We start from the raw sequence: 14215 nt of genomic DNA, 5'->3' as shown, positions 1-14215 counted from the left end.
GTTCCAGGCAAAATAACGGAGAGACGGCATTTAAAAGCTCTGCGGGGAGTCAAGTGTGATAACAGTTTTAGCAGAGGAGGGAGGGAGTAAGGGAAGTGCACAAATTAAATGTCACCATGCAATGCTCCACACCAGACAGTAATTAGCACCTCTGAATCTACTCCTCTGCCACGGTGCTCGTCACACTGACTCCTACATACCTCACAGAGCATCACGACTCTGAGATCCTAGACGAGCCTCTGCTCAAAAGATTTCAAACCGAAGCAGGACAGCTGATATTTCTTGAGCGTTCAATGGCGTTCAATTTCATGAGGGAGAAATGAAAAGGCTGACAATTACCTTCCTTTGAAAAAAATGTAGTGTTAGCTTTAGGCCTAGTATGAAAAAAGCAACAAATTAGGTGATGGAGGAGGGAGGTCAATATATAGTTTGCTTGTATTGCCTATTCATTGCCTATATTGCCTACATCTAAATTGTCTAGATTTGTTTGCTAATCGCCAACATGCTTGTTTAATCAAAACTACCTGGAAATAGAATAAAAGATGTGAAAACTCAAATGTGAAAACTGTGACTGCAGCTTTGGCTCCAATCACCACATTTATAAGCCTGCTTAGCCAAAAACGTGCAAAAAATAGGCTCCTGTCTCATATACACTGCCTGAAACAATTCAATTTTACCACTGCTAGAAAACTCAGATCACCAGACATAATATTCTGACTCTGACCGTGTGTTTTGTATTTTTTTCCTTCACAGGGAACATGTTGACAGATTGCCTAATACATACAGTACAAGTAAGCTGATTCCAGCTTATCCACATCGTTGTTGAACACTCAATTATCTTCCCATCAGGGAGCCAGAGACACAATGAAATCCTGCTTCTTGGTACAGTAAATTATTGCAGACAGGAGAAAGAAAATAAACTGATGGCCTGTTCCATTATTATTCAATTATTACTTTTTTTTTAAATCAGCAAAAAAATGATTTCTTCTTTGGACAATTCAAACTATTTTGATAAAAAACGTTTCACCAAGTTGCACAGCCAGCAAAATGAAGGTTTCTTTCTTTAGACATGTCTTTTTCTTTTAAATCGGTACTAGGTGGTACAGTAGCTGAGCTGATTAAGGATTGCGTATCTCAAATATGGAAGCATAAAAAAGGAAAAGTACTGACTCTAAACTTAACAAAATATTTGCCCAGGATGGGCAAAATATTTTTAGATTGGCACCTGGGAGAGAATTCATGGGTCCCTTAACTCAAACGATAATGAAGAGAAACACTGCTTGTTTTCTATTTTGATCAACTACACTGGAAAGCAAAGAGAGCTGCAAAAATTCTATCATTCTCCCAGCTTTTAGCCGAACTTTAAAATCTGCGTCTGCGTGCATCAAGCAGAACTGTTCCGCTCTGCACAGCCCTAAGTCACAGCACAGACAAAATGCCTCTCAATTGCAGTCTGTAAATCAACCCACTTCCTCATCAGTTTCTGCCAGATATTTTTAATACTGAACAGTCAGGAGAGAAACTGCATGACTAAAGGGGGTATATTTCTACAGAAAAAGAACGCAACAAAAAGCTGACTGACACAACGATTTCTCAGCCGCGTGTTTTCCCCTCCTCTAAAACACTGTACATCCCCTGCCAAATATCAACAAGATTTTTGAAGAGGTTGAGATCAGTTATTAGTGGCACTAGGAACATAATCTCAGTGGCTGTTTTATGCAATTAAGTATTTATGACTTAAACAATGCGGGATTGTGTTTAAATATTACCCAGGAAACTATTATGCACAGAATGGAATTTGGTAGACATAATTTTTTTGTGTGCACGATTACTGTATGTGCACAGTAGGGCCAGCAAGGGAACTGAAATTGAAAATTGCTTAAAAAACACAAAAATGCCAATGATTCACATGAGAGTTGAATGAAAAATTTAAAAGAGGCTCAAAACATTTTGTGACGCCAACCTGGAGGCTCAGAAATATTAAAACCACTCACCTCGATCTTAAACTGAACTATATCAAAGATGATTTTGGGCCTTCATTTCTAAAGAGTCCTACAATGTGCTGAAAAGACTGCTTATTACATAAACACTGTTATTGCACCAAAGCTCCATTTGACACAGCATCTAGTCTTTACAGGTTTAGAAACATAACCCACCAGAACGACAAGTGGCTTCTCACTGGTGTGAGTGTCTCTGGGCTGTCCTGTCAGTGGAGCCAAGTCTATTGCAGAAGTCAAAATCCATCTAGATGTTTGCTCTTCAGTTGTAATTGGGAAGGAGCATGTGAGCCGGCCAGCCATCTCTTGAAGCCTTAGCTTTGAACTGCTAACCCAGACAGGTCTCTGGAGAATTAACCTGCATCTGGTGCAGCTTCTCCACAATGTGAATTCAGCTTTTACTGTGTTTCTAACTGCTTGATTGTCCTCTGTTTTTTCTTATTTTACCTTCAGCTCCTTCAGAACAACTACTTGACACTACGTCTTCACCTTTTTGCTGCTAACACTTGAACCGCACAATCAATAGTAACGCCAGCCTTCAAAGTGCAAAACACAAAGGCCACATTTCATTGAATTTTTCCTGCTTTGCTTTTTTTTCCGCAACCCCGTTAGAGCTCAATTTACAGTCCAGGGAAACCAGCTCTGCAAATTTCACTTAAAACCTAACTGTTAAGAGACTGAAAGTTAAGATATGAGGAGAAAGAACTGGCTGTCTAAGGGTTCACCTCAGACATTTAAGGCCATTCCTGTCCCAGCTGTGTAAGTTGTGGTAAGTACACGTCGTCTGCTCTGCAAAAATGGGGCATCGGTAGTGCTTCAAGCAAGAAAGACAACAGAACCCTTGCAGTTATTCTCTCAACAAAAGCAGGGTGCTAGCAATTCTACTATCGTTCACAAAAACTACAGCACTGTCTTTTGTCCTGTTGTCAAACACGAACTGCCAATGCAAAGCTACCTGGAAAAATACAAAGAACAGCAAACCTAAAAGATTCTACCTGGTCATGGAAAACAGAGAAACCAGCTGTCACTGTAATATAACAATTTATTTCTAACCTTCAAACGTCTGTTTCTTTCCAACAAACGACATGTTAAACAGAGTGTCTAAAGTGCCATCATTCACTGCTAATTTACATTATAATGTGCTAATATTGTGATGTAAATCCATTATAGTTTACAAATTAAAGAAAAAACTAAAACTGTTTTTTTTAAGTAGATTGGAGACATGTTTTCATGTCTGTAATGGCACGCCATTCTAAATCCTGTCTAAGCAGTTTGGATGCTGTAATCCCTGCTGTACTGTAATTAAGTGTGAATGCGCAGTTTGGCGTACACTCCCTTGCTATTATTTCTGCCACTGTCGTGATAAAACTGGTAACAAAAGTAGTGAAATAGGCATCCCTCCACCAACAATGAAGTCAACAAAGAGTCACCTACTGAAATTCACTTGTTGAAGCACATTTCAGATAAAGGAAAAATGCTTTTGTTATTTAAAATGCTCATGGCTTCTGCACTCTATTTTGGGTGCAGAAGGTTTAATTTTAAGTGCTTCTTTTCCAGAACCGCCAGTCAAATTCATTACCGCACCAGACTCCCTTAACAAACTGAGCAAACTGAGTGGCATTCACTGCGAGCGATGGAGATGCCTGACGTAATGTTTTTCAGTTTAGAACTGCCCAGGCCAGGAGCCCAGCTGCAGAAAAGCTTCTGCCATCTGGACAATTGCTTGCAGTAGTAGAATTATTTATGTTTCTAAAATTACACTCAATGAAAGCAAATTTAATGAACAATTCAAGTTTAAAAATATTACCCTTTACCATCATGTTACATTAACTCCATTACTCCATTCAAAATGCCAGACAATGTTAACACAACATTTGCTAAAGTATTTTCCTTTTGTTTTTTGCTTTTTCATTTTAAAGTGGGCTGCTACTGTAAAGCTAGTTCAGATTTAAACAGAAACTGCTGATCTGAAGCTAGGATCTTCACTTCATCATCTCTGTTCTCCATCCTGTTAAATGTAGTCTTTTATACCTGCAGGTTGCCAGTCACCAACTGCAGGTCGATGAATTAAAAAAAAAACTGAAAAGAGAGAGGAACTCAATCAATAATACCAGGCTTAAGCTGAGAGAACATGAGCCTGTTTTTCACTCTTAAGAGAAATAAAGATGGTGCTTTGTTTTCTCTGCAAGCAAAAAAACACCTGCACAAACATTAAAGATATCCAAGATATCCAAGTACCTTATTTCCTGAAGGCACGCAAAAGTATCCATTAATGTCTCATACCTTGATATTAACACACAAGGTGCTCATTAACCTTTTTAAATAAAGTGCTGCCATGTAAATTCCCCTTTTGTTCTCCTGCCCTTTAGAACCTGATGTACTGTTATCCTGTTCAACTCTATAATGATTCTGTATCAGGACCCATCAAACATACAGCTTTTAATCGTTTACCCATTTGTCTTTACTACTTATTTAATAAAAACTCTAGTGTCTAAAAAGTAATCCTCAAAATATATCAATCTTGTGGAATAAAGTTATTTTTCCTGCAACAGGATCCATAAATTTAGTAATCTGTACAAAAGGAAATGTCTGTCATTTAGGATATATATTTTACTTCCGAAATGTTAAACAGCTTTCACTGAAAAAAAGCAAGTTGTTTCACTCAGTAAAAACTCTAAACTTTCAGTTGAACAACTGGAACAAATATTTTATAAACAATATATCTTCACATTTCTTTCTGGCAAATGCTGGCAACATATTCTGATATAAATTGAAGTAAATATTCTTTAAAGCTCTCTGCTTTCTTCGCTTCAATCTTTGAAAAAAAAAAACAACATGAAACAATCATCTTTGAACTCATTTGTAATCAGGTCAGATTAGAGACCCTGATTTACAAATCCCTCAGCTCCTCTCAACGCAGAGCTAAAATGCCCTGCAACCTTAAACCACAAGCTGAAAAGCATTCAATGCAAAGCAGAAATCATTCTGGAGGTATATAATCGCATGCCTGATGTGATGTGTAGACGCTACATAAAACATCTTGAAAAGGGCTTTTTTCTTCTTTGCAAAACAAAAATCTAAATCTCTGTATCTAGTTCAACTACGAAGCAGCTAAGCCACTGCTTCTTGGTGAAGTATCTGTACTTCTACCTAGATGAAATGATTAGATTTTTGTACCTTCAGTTCTTATCGTTGTTACAAAGTGTATTGCTGCATATGATGGTAAAAGCAGAATAGCTGTGACATCACAGTAAAATATATGTACTCTATGGTAAACCATGATAAGAAACATGAGAAAAAGAGGCAAAACAAAGTAAATGCATCGTACCAGCATTGTAAAACCAATGGAAAACTTCAAAAATGGCAGGCATTTAGCATAGCAAACTCATATTAGGGTTCTTTAGTCTTGTTAGTCCTAAACGGACAAGTGAGCAGCTCAGACCTGAAACACAGCAAGCGTGCTACTGCGATACGCAAAGCCCAGGGCAGATCGCAGTCACAGTGTGACAGCAATTCCAAATTATCAATCTAGCGCACTTCAGTTCAACTTAATGACTTGAATCCTTTATCTGATACATTAGAAAAATCCCCAGCATTTAACCACAATCAAAGCACAGAACTAACTCTAGGCTCTCTTCTGTCATTCATTAACCCAATTGAAGCCTTTGCTGCTGCAGGAATTCACATACACCCCCCCCCCCCTGTTTCTTTTTCCATTGCACAAGGCAATGGCAAACTGCACGGCCATAAAGTGCAATGTTTGCACAGTTTAGGGCTGTACAATTTTATTGCACAGTTAAGATTTGAGTAGAAAGCAATTGACTTCCCATTTGTTGCAGGAAAGTGATTTATCCTAGCTGTAGAGGGGGTCAAGGAATCATGTCAAGGGCCATTGGTGCTATTCAGTTTGCCCCCAAGCCCCCCCGCCTCCCTGGGTGGGCTGTAAGGTCAGAGAAACCTTGCTCAAAGGGGCAGAGGAATTAAATGTTAGCTGAGCAGCAATACGGAACACTGAGTATTCCTCGAAATTTCCTACTGAACGACTGATCTTACATGCACTATACTATAATAACAAAAATGACTACTAAAAATATGGAACAAGTCATTTGCTTTAGTTGAAGCTTTTTTATTCACTACTGTTTTTGCATTGTGACCTACAAAGGTTTAGAGAACACCCAAGTAATTTCAAGTCTTCTTTTTCTTTTGTCCATTTCTTGACAACCTCTAAAGGACACAGGAATCAGGGGCAGTGTGCAGGCATGTGACTTTCTTTCTTCTTCCAGAACCATCTGATCAGAAACTGAATCAATACGTATGCCCACTTCCGTATGGAGTCACAGTGCATGACTCAACTTCCCGTCATGAAACCCAGAGGATCTACAAAGCACTACGAGAAGACAAGCTTCTGCAGTTCAGACTAATACACATCTTATTTTGGTCCTGAGGTCGCTGGCAAGTGGGAAAAATGTGGATTCGGTACCAAGTTAGCATGATGTTTTGCTAGGAAATGAAATGGACTAGAAGTAACTGAAAATAATTGGCACCTGCAGGGAAGTGGTGCCAAGAGAAAACCCTGCTGTTTAGCACTCAGCACTGGAAAACTCTTGAAGGGTCAAACTAAGGCGAATTGGGATTAACTGGGACCCCAAGGGCAAATCTTTTTCTTCCTTTGGGAATTGGGGCTTCCACACTCACAGCTATCAAAGTACAGTTGCTGGGAGAAAAAGCAAATCACTAAACTGCTTAAAAGAAGAAATATTAGATCCTTCATAAAGGTAAAGAAGTATTAGAAAAGGGAGAGTTCAGATTAATTGCCTAAAGTAGGTTTACAGGCCTTCGTTTCCTCCTGATGTCGGAAGCGAAATAACAGTGGTGTGAAATTGCCCACTATCTCAACATCAGGAACCCCATGTCACCTCGAAACTGTTCTTTAATAAAACTCTGAAGTGTAAGTGGCCATTTACAAGGGAAAAATAATCACTCCGTTCCAAGAACGTAAGGAGAATGAAGTGGCAGGCAAATACCATCTGTTTTTTTATTATTTATGGTTGTGGTAAAAATATATATATATATTCCCCTTTTTTGCAACGCAAGCTTGATGAACATTTTTCAATTCCACCCGCAGCATTCGCGACACAAGCCGAGTCATGAAAACAAATCCATATTTTGAGGCCAAATCACTTTGTTATAATCTTCTTCACTGAGAAGTCCACTCTCCCTCTGGCATTTAGGCCCTTGCACTCATAGCCACTGAGATTCAATTAAAATCACACTGTTCAGTTTAAATCCTTTGGCCATCAAAGAGAATCAAGACTGCTATGTAATCGGAAATGCTGGCACTAGGAGACAACACAAGGACAAAAAACTTGTTACCTCACACTCCACACTGCTTCCCATTCCTTTGTTTCGATGGAACAAAAGCAGAGTTTCAGAACCCTGTCGTTCCTTCCTCAGAATTCTGCTCACCACAGTTCTGGAACCTTTTGTTCTTTTGAAACAGTAGAGAGGGAAGGCTGCTCAGAACAGGAGGTACCAGCAAGAAGGAAAGCAAAGCTTTAACTGCTCTAGACCAAATTCGGAGCTCCTGTTTCATTCTGGGGAGCTGTGGTCATTCGGAAATAACGCTTCCCTGACATTTTTGGAAGTCGTCTGCATGGGTATGATAAGCATATGTACTTCCAGGGATTAACTCTACACACTGGCCGGTGTGTTGGTCACTTTCAAAGAGGAGTGCCGGTAGACACTCCAGGCAGCCAACGGCTGTTTTCTTGATCTTACCCTCCTGGTGTCACCAGAGTGCAGGACTGTTTTCAGAAGTAATATTTACATCCGTGACAGAGAAATATTTACATTTGGGAGAGAGCATGGTGAGAAGGGAGGGGAGGGTCAGAAGATTAATCTTAATGAGGAACTGAAGGATTAAATATCCCCATACCCTCAACCCGGATTACGCAGTTTTAATCTTTAAAAGGGAGAACAACACACAACACTCTCTTTGACACTGGGGGATGCACAGTGACTTCTGTACGCGTGTGTGTATCCAGGCAGGAGGAGAGATGAAGGTGGCCATGCGGGCTCACTCGGACAATGGAATCACACTGTGGGGAGAGGGAATTGCCAAGGAAATTTCCATTCCAGCTGACCTTCCACCAAGGCTGGGTGAGATTAATCCCAAAAATAAAAGCAGCAGAAGTGGAATTTGCTGGGGATCAAGTTGCCAATAGGATTAATTTAGGGTCAGAGTCCAGAATTTGAGAAGAACTGTAAAAGACAGCTTTAGCGGATTAAAAGTTTTTCCCACCAACATTCTCAATTCTTTAACAGCTTCTTGGGGACTTACAAATTATACCCTGGTGAAATAACATTTAGAAGCAGGCTATGTTGGACTAGTTTTTGCTGCTTCTGCAGATTTATCTCTGCATATGACTGTACCTCACCCTTTGTATTAAAATTGTTCTGAGATAGCGACTGACTGCATAATTTAATTAAATGTGACACTGTTCTCCTACTAATACTCTGGATCAGAGGAAGAAAAAAAAAGCTTTCATTAAAATATCTGAGACCACTTGGCTCTTAACAGTCTGGAGGGAGATACACACTTAACCGTCTGATAACCAGGCTTTCACACCTGCAAATCTCTAGGGCTTCTTGGAGATGAAAGTAGAACTTTGCAGAGTTTGTCACACCTACCCATGGAGTCTATGCAATGCTAACAGACTAAAAAGCACATCCTCCTAAATGCATCCACCTAAATCCTGTTTTCATTTATAGCGGCCAATTTATAGCACATAATAAAAACAACTATCCCCTTCAAAACAATTAAAAGACTTTCTGGATGACTACCACTTATTTGTCCATTTATCAAAGGACATATTATTCATATTAAACCAGCATTAGAAAGCCTGCTAATGAAGCTATTTGGCCCCAGTTTATTTATCTGGTAGGAGCTAACAGATCCAATCAACTCCTCCAGTCTTTCTATTATAGAAGGAAGGTATTGGTCAACAACATGGCTAGGTGTACTCCCACAATCCTTTGAGCACTAAAGTGCCTCCTTGTACCCAACTTTAAATCGACTTCCCATTTAACTTCCACTTGTGTCCTATGGTTTGTGATTCACTCCTTAGGAGCGATGCATTGGCTAAGGATCTGCGCTTGGGGCTGAAAGGTTGCTGGTTTGAATCCCATGGCCGGCAGAGAAATCCTACTCCGTTGGGCCCCTGAGCAAGGCCCTTAACCCCGACTGCTCCAGGGGCGCCGTATAAATGGTTGACCCTATGCTAGGACCCCAAGCTTCTCTCCCTGTATGCGTGTCTCATGGAGAGCAAGTTGGGGTATGTCGAAAGACAAATTCCTTATACAAGAAAAATTGTATATGGTCAATAAAGTGATCTTATCTTATCCTAATCCTGGGCTGCTTTTGTCAGTGCCTTTAAGGACTGAATCAGGTCTCCTCATAGTCTTCTCTTTTAATGACTCAAAAAAGTAAGTTCTTGTAACCTATCAATGGAGGACAGTCCATTCAGCCTTGCTGCTTTTTTTAAACTGATTCCAGAGCAACAAGACCTTTTATGAATTCTGATTATCATAACTGTTCATAATACTCAAAATAATTGCACAACATGAGAACACAATGCTCTTCTCACTTCTGCAGGGCAAGACAATGTAAAACAACCAAAACCCAACTGTGAAATCAGAAACAGGCAACAAGTATTGCCATTAACTGACCTGGAAATAAGCTGGTCTGACTCTTCATAATTAGGAAATTAGGAATTAAAATTGTCAGTTTTAACAGAATAAGGCTCTGTATTGCAGACTTTGATGATTTTCAATAGGATGAGAGCACACATGCACGTTGGGTGCGGGGGACTGGGCCTTTAAAAGTGTTTTTGTAACTAAGCATTTGTGTTTCAAATTGAGGAAGCGAGACTTCTGAGACAGAATGTGGCTCAAAACAAAAGTAACTTAAATCCCTTATCTGCATGATGGTTGATTTTCTGAAGCTTAAGTGCCTTCCATCTTAGTAGCTGCACAGGCACAAGCCCATTCATTTCCAAATCACAAATAAATCTAGATACATCCGTTCACAGGCAGTTTCAAACTTGCACTTTCAGATCATTCAAAAAATGTTTGAAAAAGATGAGCAGAATGACATCCGTTCTTCCACACGTTTTGTCTAACATCAGGGACACTCTGCCATTCTTAAACTCAGACTACACAGTGGCGACTGCCAAAACTGTCTTTGTGAGGTTGTTCCGTTTCATCTGTGGTGAGGCCTCTTACCTGCCAGGTCTCTGTTTTTTTTAAATTTTCTCTAGGGGTGGTGGAGGACACTGCCAAAACTCTTTGAAAAGGGTAAAAAGAACAGGCTCACCCAGGGACAAACTGGACACTGTAACATGCGTTACTCTCCTAAACTGTATCCCACAGCATGAATAATTAGGACAGCTAAATTAATAATCACATTATTCCATGCGTCTAAGCCAAAGCCTTTATTCTGTTCTTATTTTACCTTAAAAGAAGCCGTCTTTCAGGCTACAAAGAGGTCAGTTTATCCTGACAGTATACCATTATCTACTTTTTCAGCAGGCAGAACTGGTTTTTATTATGGTAAACAGGCTGTCTGTTTCCACCAGCAATCATACTCAAGTGATTCCGAAAGTCCTTTTTTCAATGACTGAAGTCAGGTAACCATTAACCATGAAGTTTAAGTTAGTACACCAAGCCAAGGACTCATTTCAGAGACACACATATGAAGCAGGCATGAAACACGTTTCTCCAGAATGACAAAAGGCCAAATCTGAACCCTGGAGCAACTACATCTCAGTACGTCCGCGTTTCTATCGTGAAATGATACCATTCGCTTTTTTCTTCTTTATTACCATCTCACTCAGTTCTCCCAAACATAAGGAACATACAAAGCCAGCCTACTGTAAATAAATCAGGCAGAAGGAAGATAACTTATTTTCAAGATGTGGAGTCACTAGGTCAGACTGAAGCATCATGGGAAAACCAGAGTCCTTCAGGATGAGGCTAGAAGATTTTTTATGTGTATGGAGGAACAAAGCTGACCCAGGGTTTATGGGTTAGAGAGTCAGCACATTTCTTGGAAACCTTACCCTAACCTATTGCTAACCAACTGAATATGGGCTAGACTGAGCTCACAGCTGCAACATTTAGAATACAGTGGCACTAAACCACAAAATCAAAAAGTGAAGCTGTACAGCCTCTTTAAAAGTCACTATCAACAATTATGACAGGTCTGCTGCCACTGACAGAAAGGTTAAAAAAAGACCACAGATTATGGGGATCTTAATTAGATTTACACCTTCGCCTGCAGAGCAGGGAAACTGTGGTGTACTGAAAAGCAGGCTTCACACTTCACTGCAGACACTGTAAGAATATAGACCTATTAATGAAGCTGTTGACGTTGTGGTAAACAATTATAAAATCAATGACTTTCTACTCCTTTTTCTAGGGAACCTTTGGTTATGTAAACAAGGCTGACCACCCTTGTGCTTTTAATTACAGCAAACCTTAGCTATTATAAAGGCTATATTTTTACTTGTGCACTGCAACGGCACAGAATCATTACCACAGTCAAAGAATTTCAGGACCGAAGCTTATAGATGACATACACAGCACAGGCACTGCAACCCTGTGGCAGTTTTACGCGCACTGCAGCGTCAATACGTGCGCTTCATACAGTAAATCCGCCTGCAATCTACACTATGAGGTTATATTCAAATAAGACGTGTACCGCAAGCACAGCTTATCTGTCCAGGGAAACAAAGAGCCTGAACTTAACTCATTCAGAAATGTTTCCAACACTTTACAAAATAACGAGCATATCATTGTGCGAAGGACAACGAGTCTTCGCAGGATGAATACGCGCACAGCCTGCAAGGTAAAAATGTCAATCTTATACGTTTACCTAAGCGAGGGACGTAACACTGGTCACACATGTAAAATAACACAGCACGTTACATTAACTTGGTTTCCATCGAACGAAACCACGGAATCACTGTTCTGTGCAGTAAATTAAGCCAGAGCATTTCATCCTATTCCAAAATAGCTTGGCCAAGTCCCGCACAGAGACCGCGGTACAAAAACATCTCTCCTACATGGGGGGTAAAACCCATTCACCTGAGATAGATTTCAATTCCTCATGTCAGCATCCGCTAGCTGACCAAGTCCGTTTATTCTAATGGTCGCGGCACAAATCTACATTTAAATCACACAATACAATTATGATTTTGTCGTCTTTGAACGGTCGTGGACAGGCGCCTGCGAGACAGTCAAACTGAAAGGGAAAAGAACATTTTAATGAGAGTGAAAGCCTTCCTTCTTACCTAAAAGCAGCAGTTTCACCTCTCTAGCGGCTTTCTCCCCATCTTCCCGGAGGTTTTTATCAATCATCTTGGATCTCTCGGCCGCCGCTTTATCTTCAGCACTTACTGTACAACCCATGGCTCCAACTGCACACACACGCAGGTACGAATAATGGTTCACAAAAAAATGTATGTATACACTTGAATACAAAAAAAACAGGTGCTAAGAACCAGTCCCGCGTTATTCTGGATCCTTCACACAATCAAGAACTGGCAAATTCCTATTCTGATGACAAAACGAAGAAAAAAATAAGGTTTATCCACACATACACAAAAATCTTCGTGGGGAAAAAAAAAGTTATGAAAAAATCAGAAATGCCCTTCTTTTTTCTTGTGTTTTCGGAGAAATCTTTAATTTCCTGTACGCATGTAACGCTCCATTAATCACAGTTCAGCTGGAACACGATGATTTGAAAAGTAACAAAAAGCGAAAGGTGCAAGAAGAGCAAGCAAACCACACTATTAAGCTGGTCTTCGCAATAATCAATATAAGGGGCCAGCAAGAACTTCTTTTAAAAGTCACATTAAGATTCAAAGAAGTTAAGATTTCCCCGTACAGCTTCTTGCACGCAGAGAACAAGATAGGAGGAAATGAGTAACTGTTCAACTATATTCCACCAGCTGGACAGCTATACAGAGTCAAATCAATTACCATAAAATAAGAAAAAAAAGTCAAATTGGTACACCAACAGTTAAAAAAACCACACACATACACACCAATCCTCCTTTTCCCTTTGCTATCAAATTTCTGCAAAGCCTCCCGGCTCCGATCAGGACTCGGCAATGCAAATGAAATAATCCTCTAGTCTTGATTTATTTGCAGTATTTTTGTTGACGCCACACCCGAACCCGCTGAGAAGTTCCTCTCTGCCTGAAAAGCAAGAGAGAAAAATCTGAAGCTCCCCGCACCGCACTCTGCCTACCTCCGTCTGCACGCCCACTGGCGCTGCATCGTGGGAACTGTAGTCTTCTGCGGAGACAAAGTCCACAGAAATTCGGTTCTGCGCATTTCAGGTTACACAATTATATTGTATTGATTTGTAAGGACAATTTGAGATTTATGCACAGACTCTGATATAAACAGTTGTCCATAAACGTCAGCTATGCATTATATAGCTAATAACAGATAAGTCTATTGCTTACTCTACTTTTCCCTTGGTATACCACATACCAATGAGTTTTAAATGACTTTGGTTCCCTTTGGATCCGTTCAATTTGTGCAACTTTCACAGAAGTTCTTGCGTAGGCTAAGACACTGAGCATTTAAAAAAAAAACTTGACCAAATTGTCCTTCACAGTAAACAACCAGCTTCATCAATGGATGCAATAAAGACGGAGACAGGCTGTCTTTGGTTGACTAAATTAAGCCGATGTTTAATTTAGAAACTTTTCTTCGACATAATGCTGTGAACGTAATCTTTGGTCAAATATGTTTAGCGTGGTAATTCACTCCGAGAAGCGTAGACGCTCGATTTCCCTGTGGTTTCGACGTTGATAATTATAGTTACTATTTAACAATTTTGCTCCTGTCCAGTTGCTTTCTCGTTTTTTTCGTCATATCATGTAAAACACTTTTACGAACAACCATTTGGTTTCCCTTTCCGTTTCTGGTGTTTACTTGATTTACATTTAAGCAAAGCAAAAATGCAAAATTCGGATTTGCCTTACACTGCGCGTTTCAATGCGTGGTTTTGCCTTAACTCCACAACATCAGCAAGGATGTAGGCCAGAGCATCAGCTACAGTATGTACTGAAAAGCCTAAAGCGTGATGGCTCTTGTAAAGATTATTCGCCCCGTCGAACAACTGCCATGCGGCAAACAAGTTT

The 14215-nt window shown here is 40.0% G+C and overlaps 1 protein-coding gene across 1 annotated transcript in view; it reads right to left on the bottom strand.

Moving 5' to 3' along the window:
• LOC148661919 (guanine nucleotide-binding protein G(i) subunit alpha-2) overlaps positions 1-13285 on the bottom strand; it is a 100731-nt gene extending 87446 nt beyond the window's left edge. Inside the window, exon 1 of the mRNA XM_088636419.1 lies at positions 12350-13285. Coding sequence (XP_088492545.1) covers positions 12350-12467 — 118 coding nt within the window. The 5' untranslated portion in view covers positions 12468-13285. The remainder of the gene's footprint in view (positions 1-12349) is intronic.
• Between the last annotated feature and the right edge of the window lie 930 nt (positions 13286-14215).

The sequence above is a fragment of the Lepisosteus platostomus genome, chromosome 6, assembly GCF_059453375.1.
Source record: "Lepisosteus platostomus isolate fLepPlt1 chromosome 6, fLepPlt1.hap1, whole genome shotgun sequence".
In the NCBI taxonomy this organism is placed as follows: Eukaryota; Metazoa; Chordata; class Actinopteri; order Semionotiformes; family Lepisosteidae; genus Lepisosteus; species Lepisosteus platostomus.
This window is presented reverse-complemented; position numbering and strand designations above follow the sequence as displayed.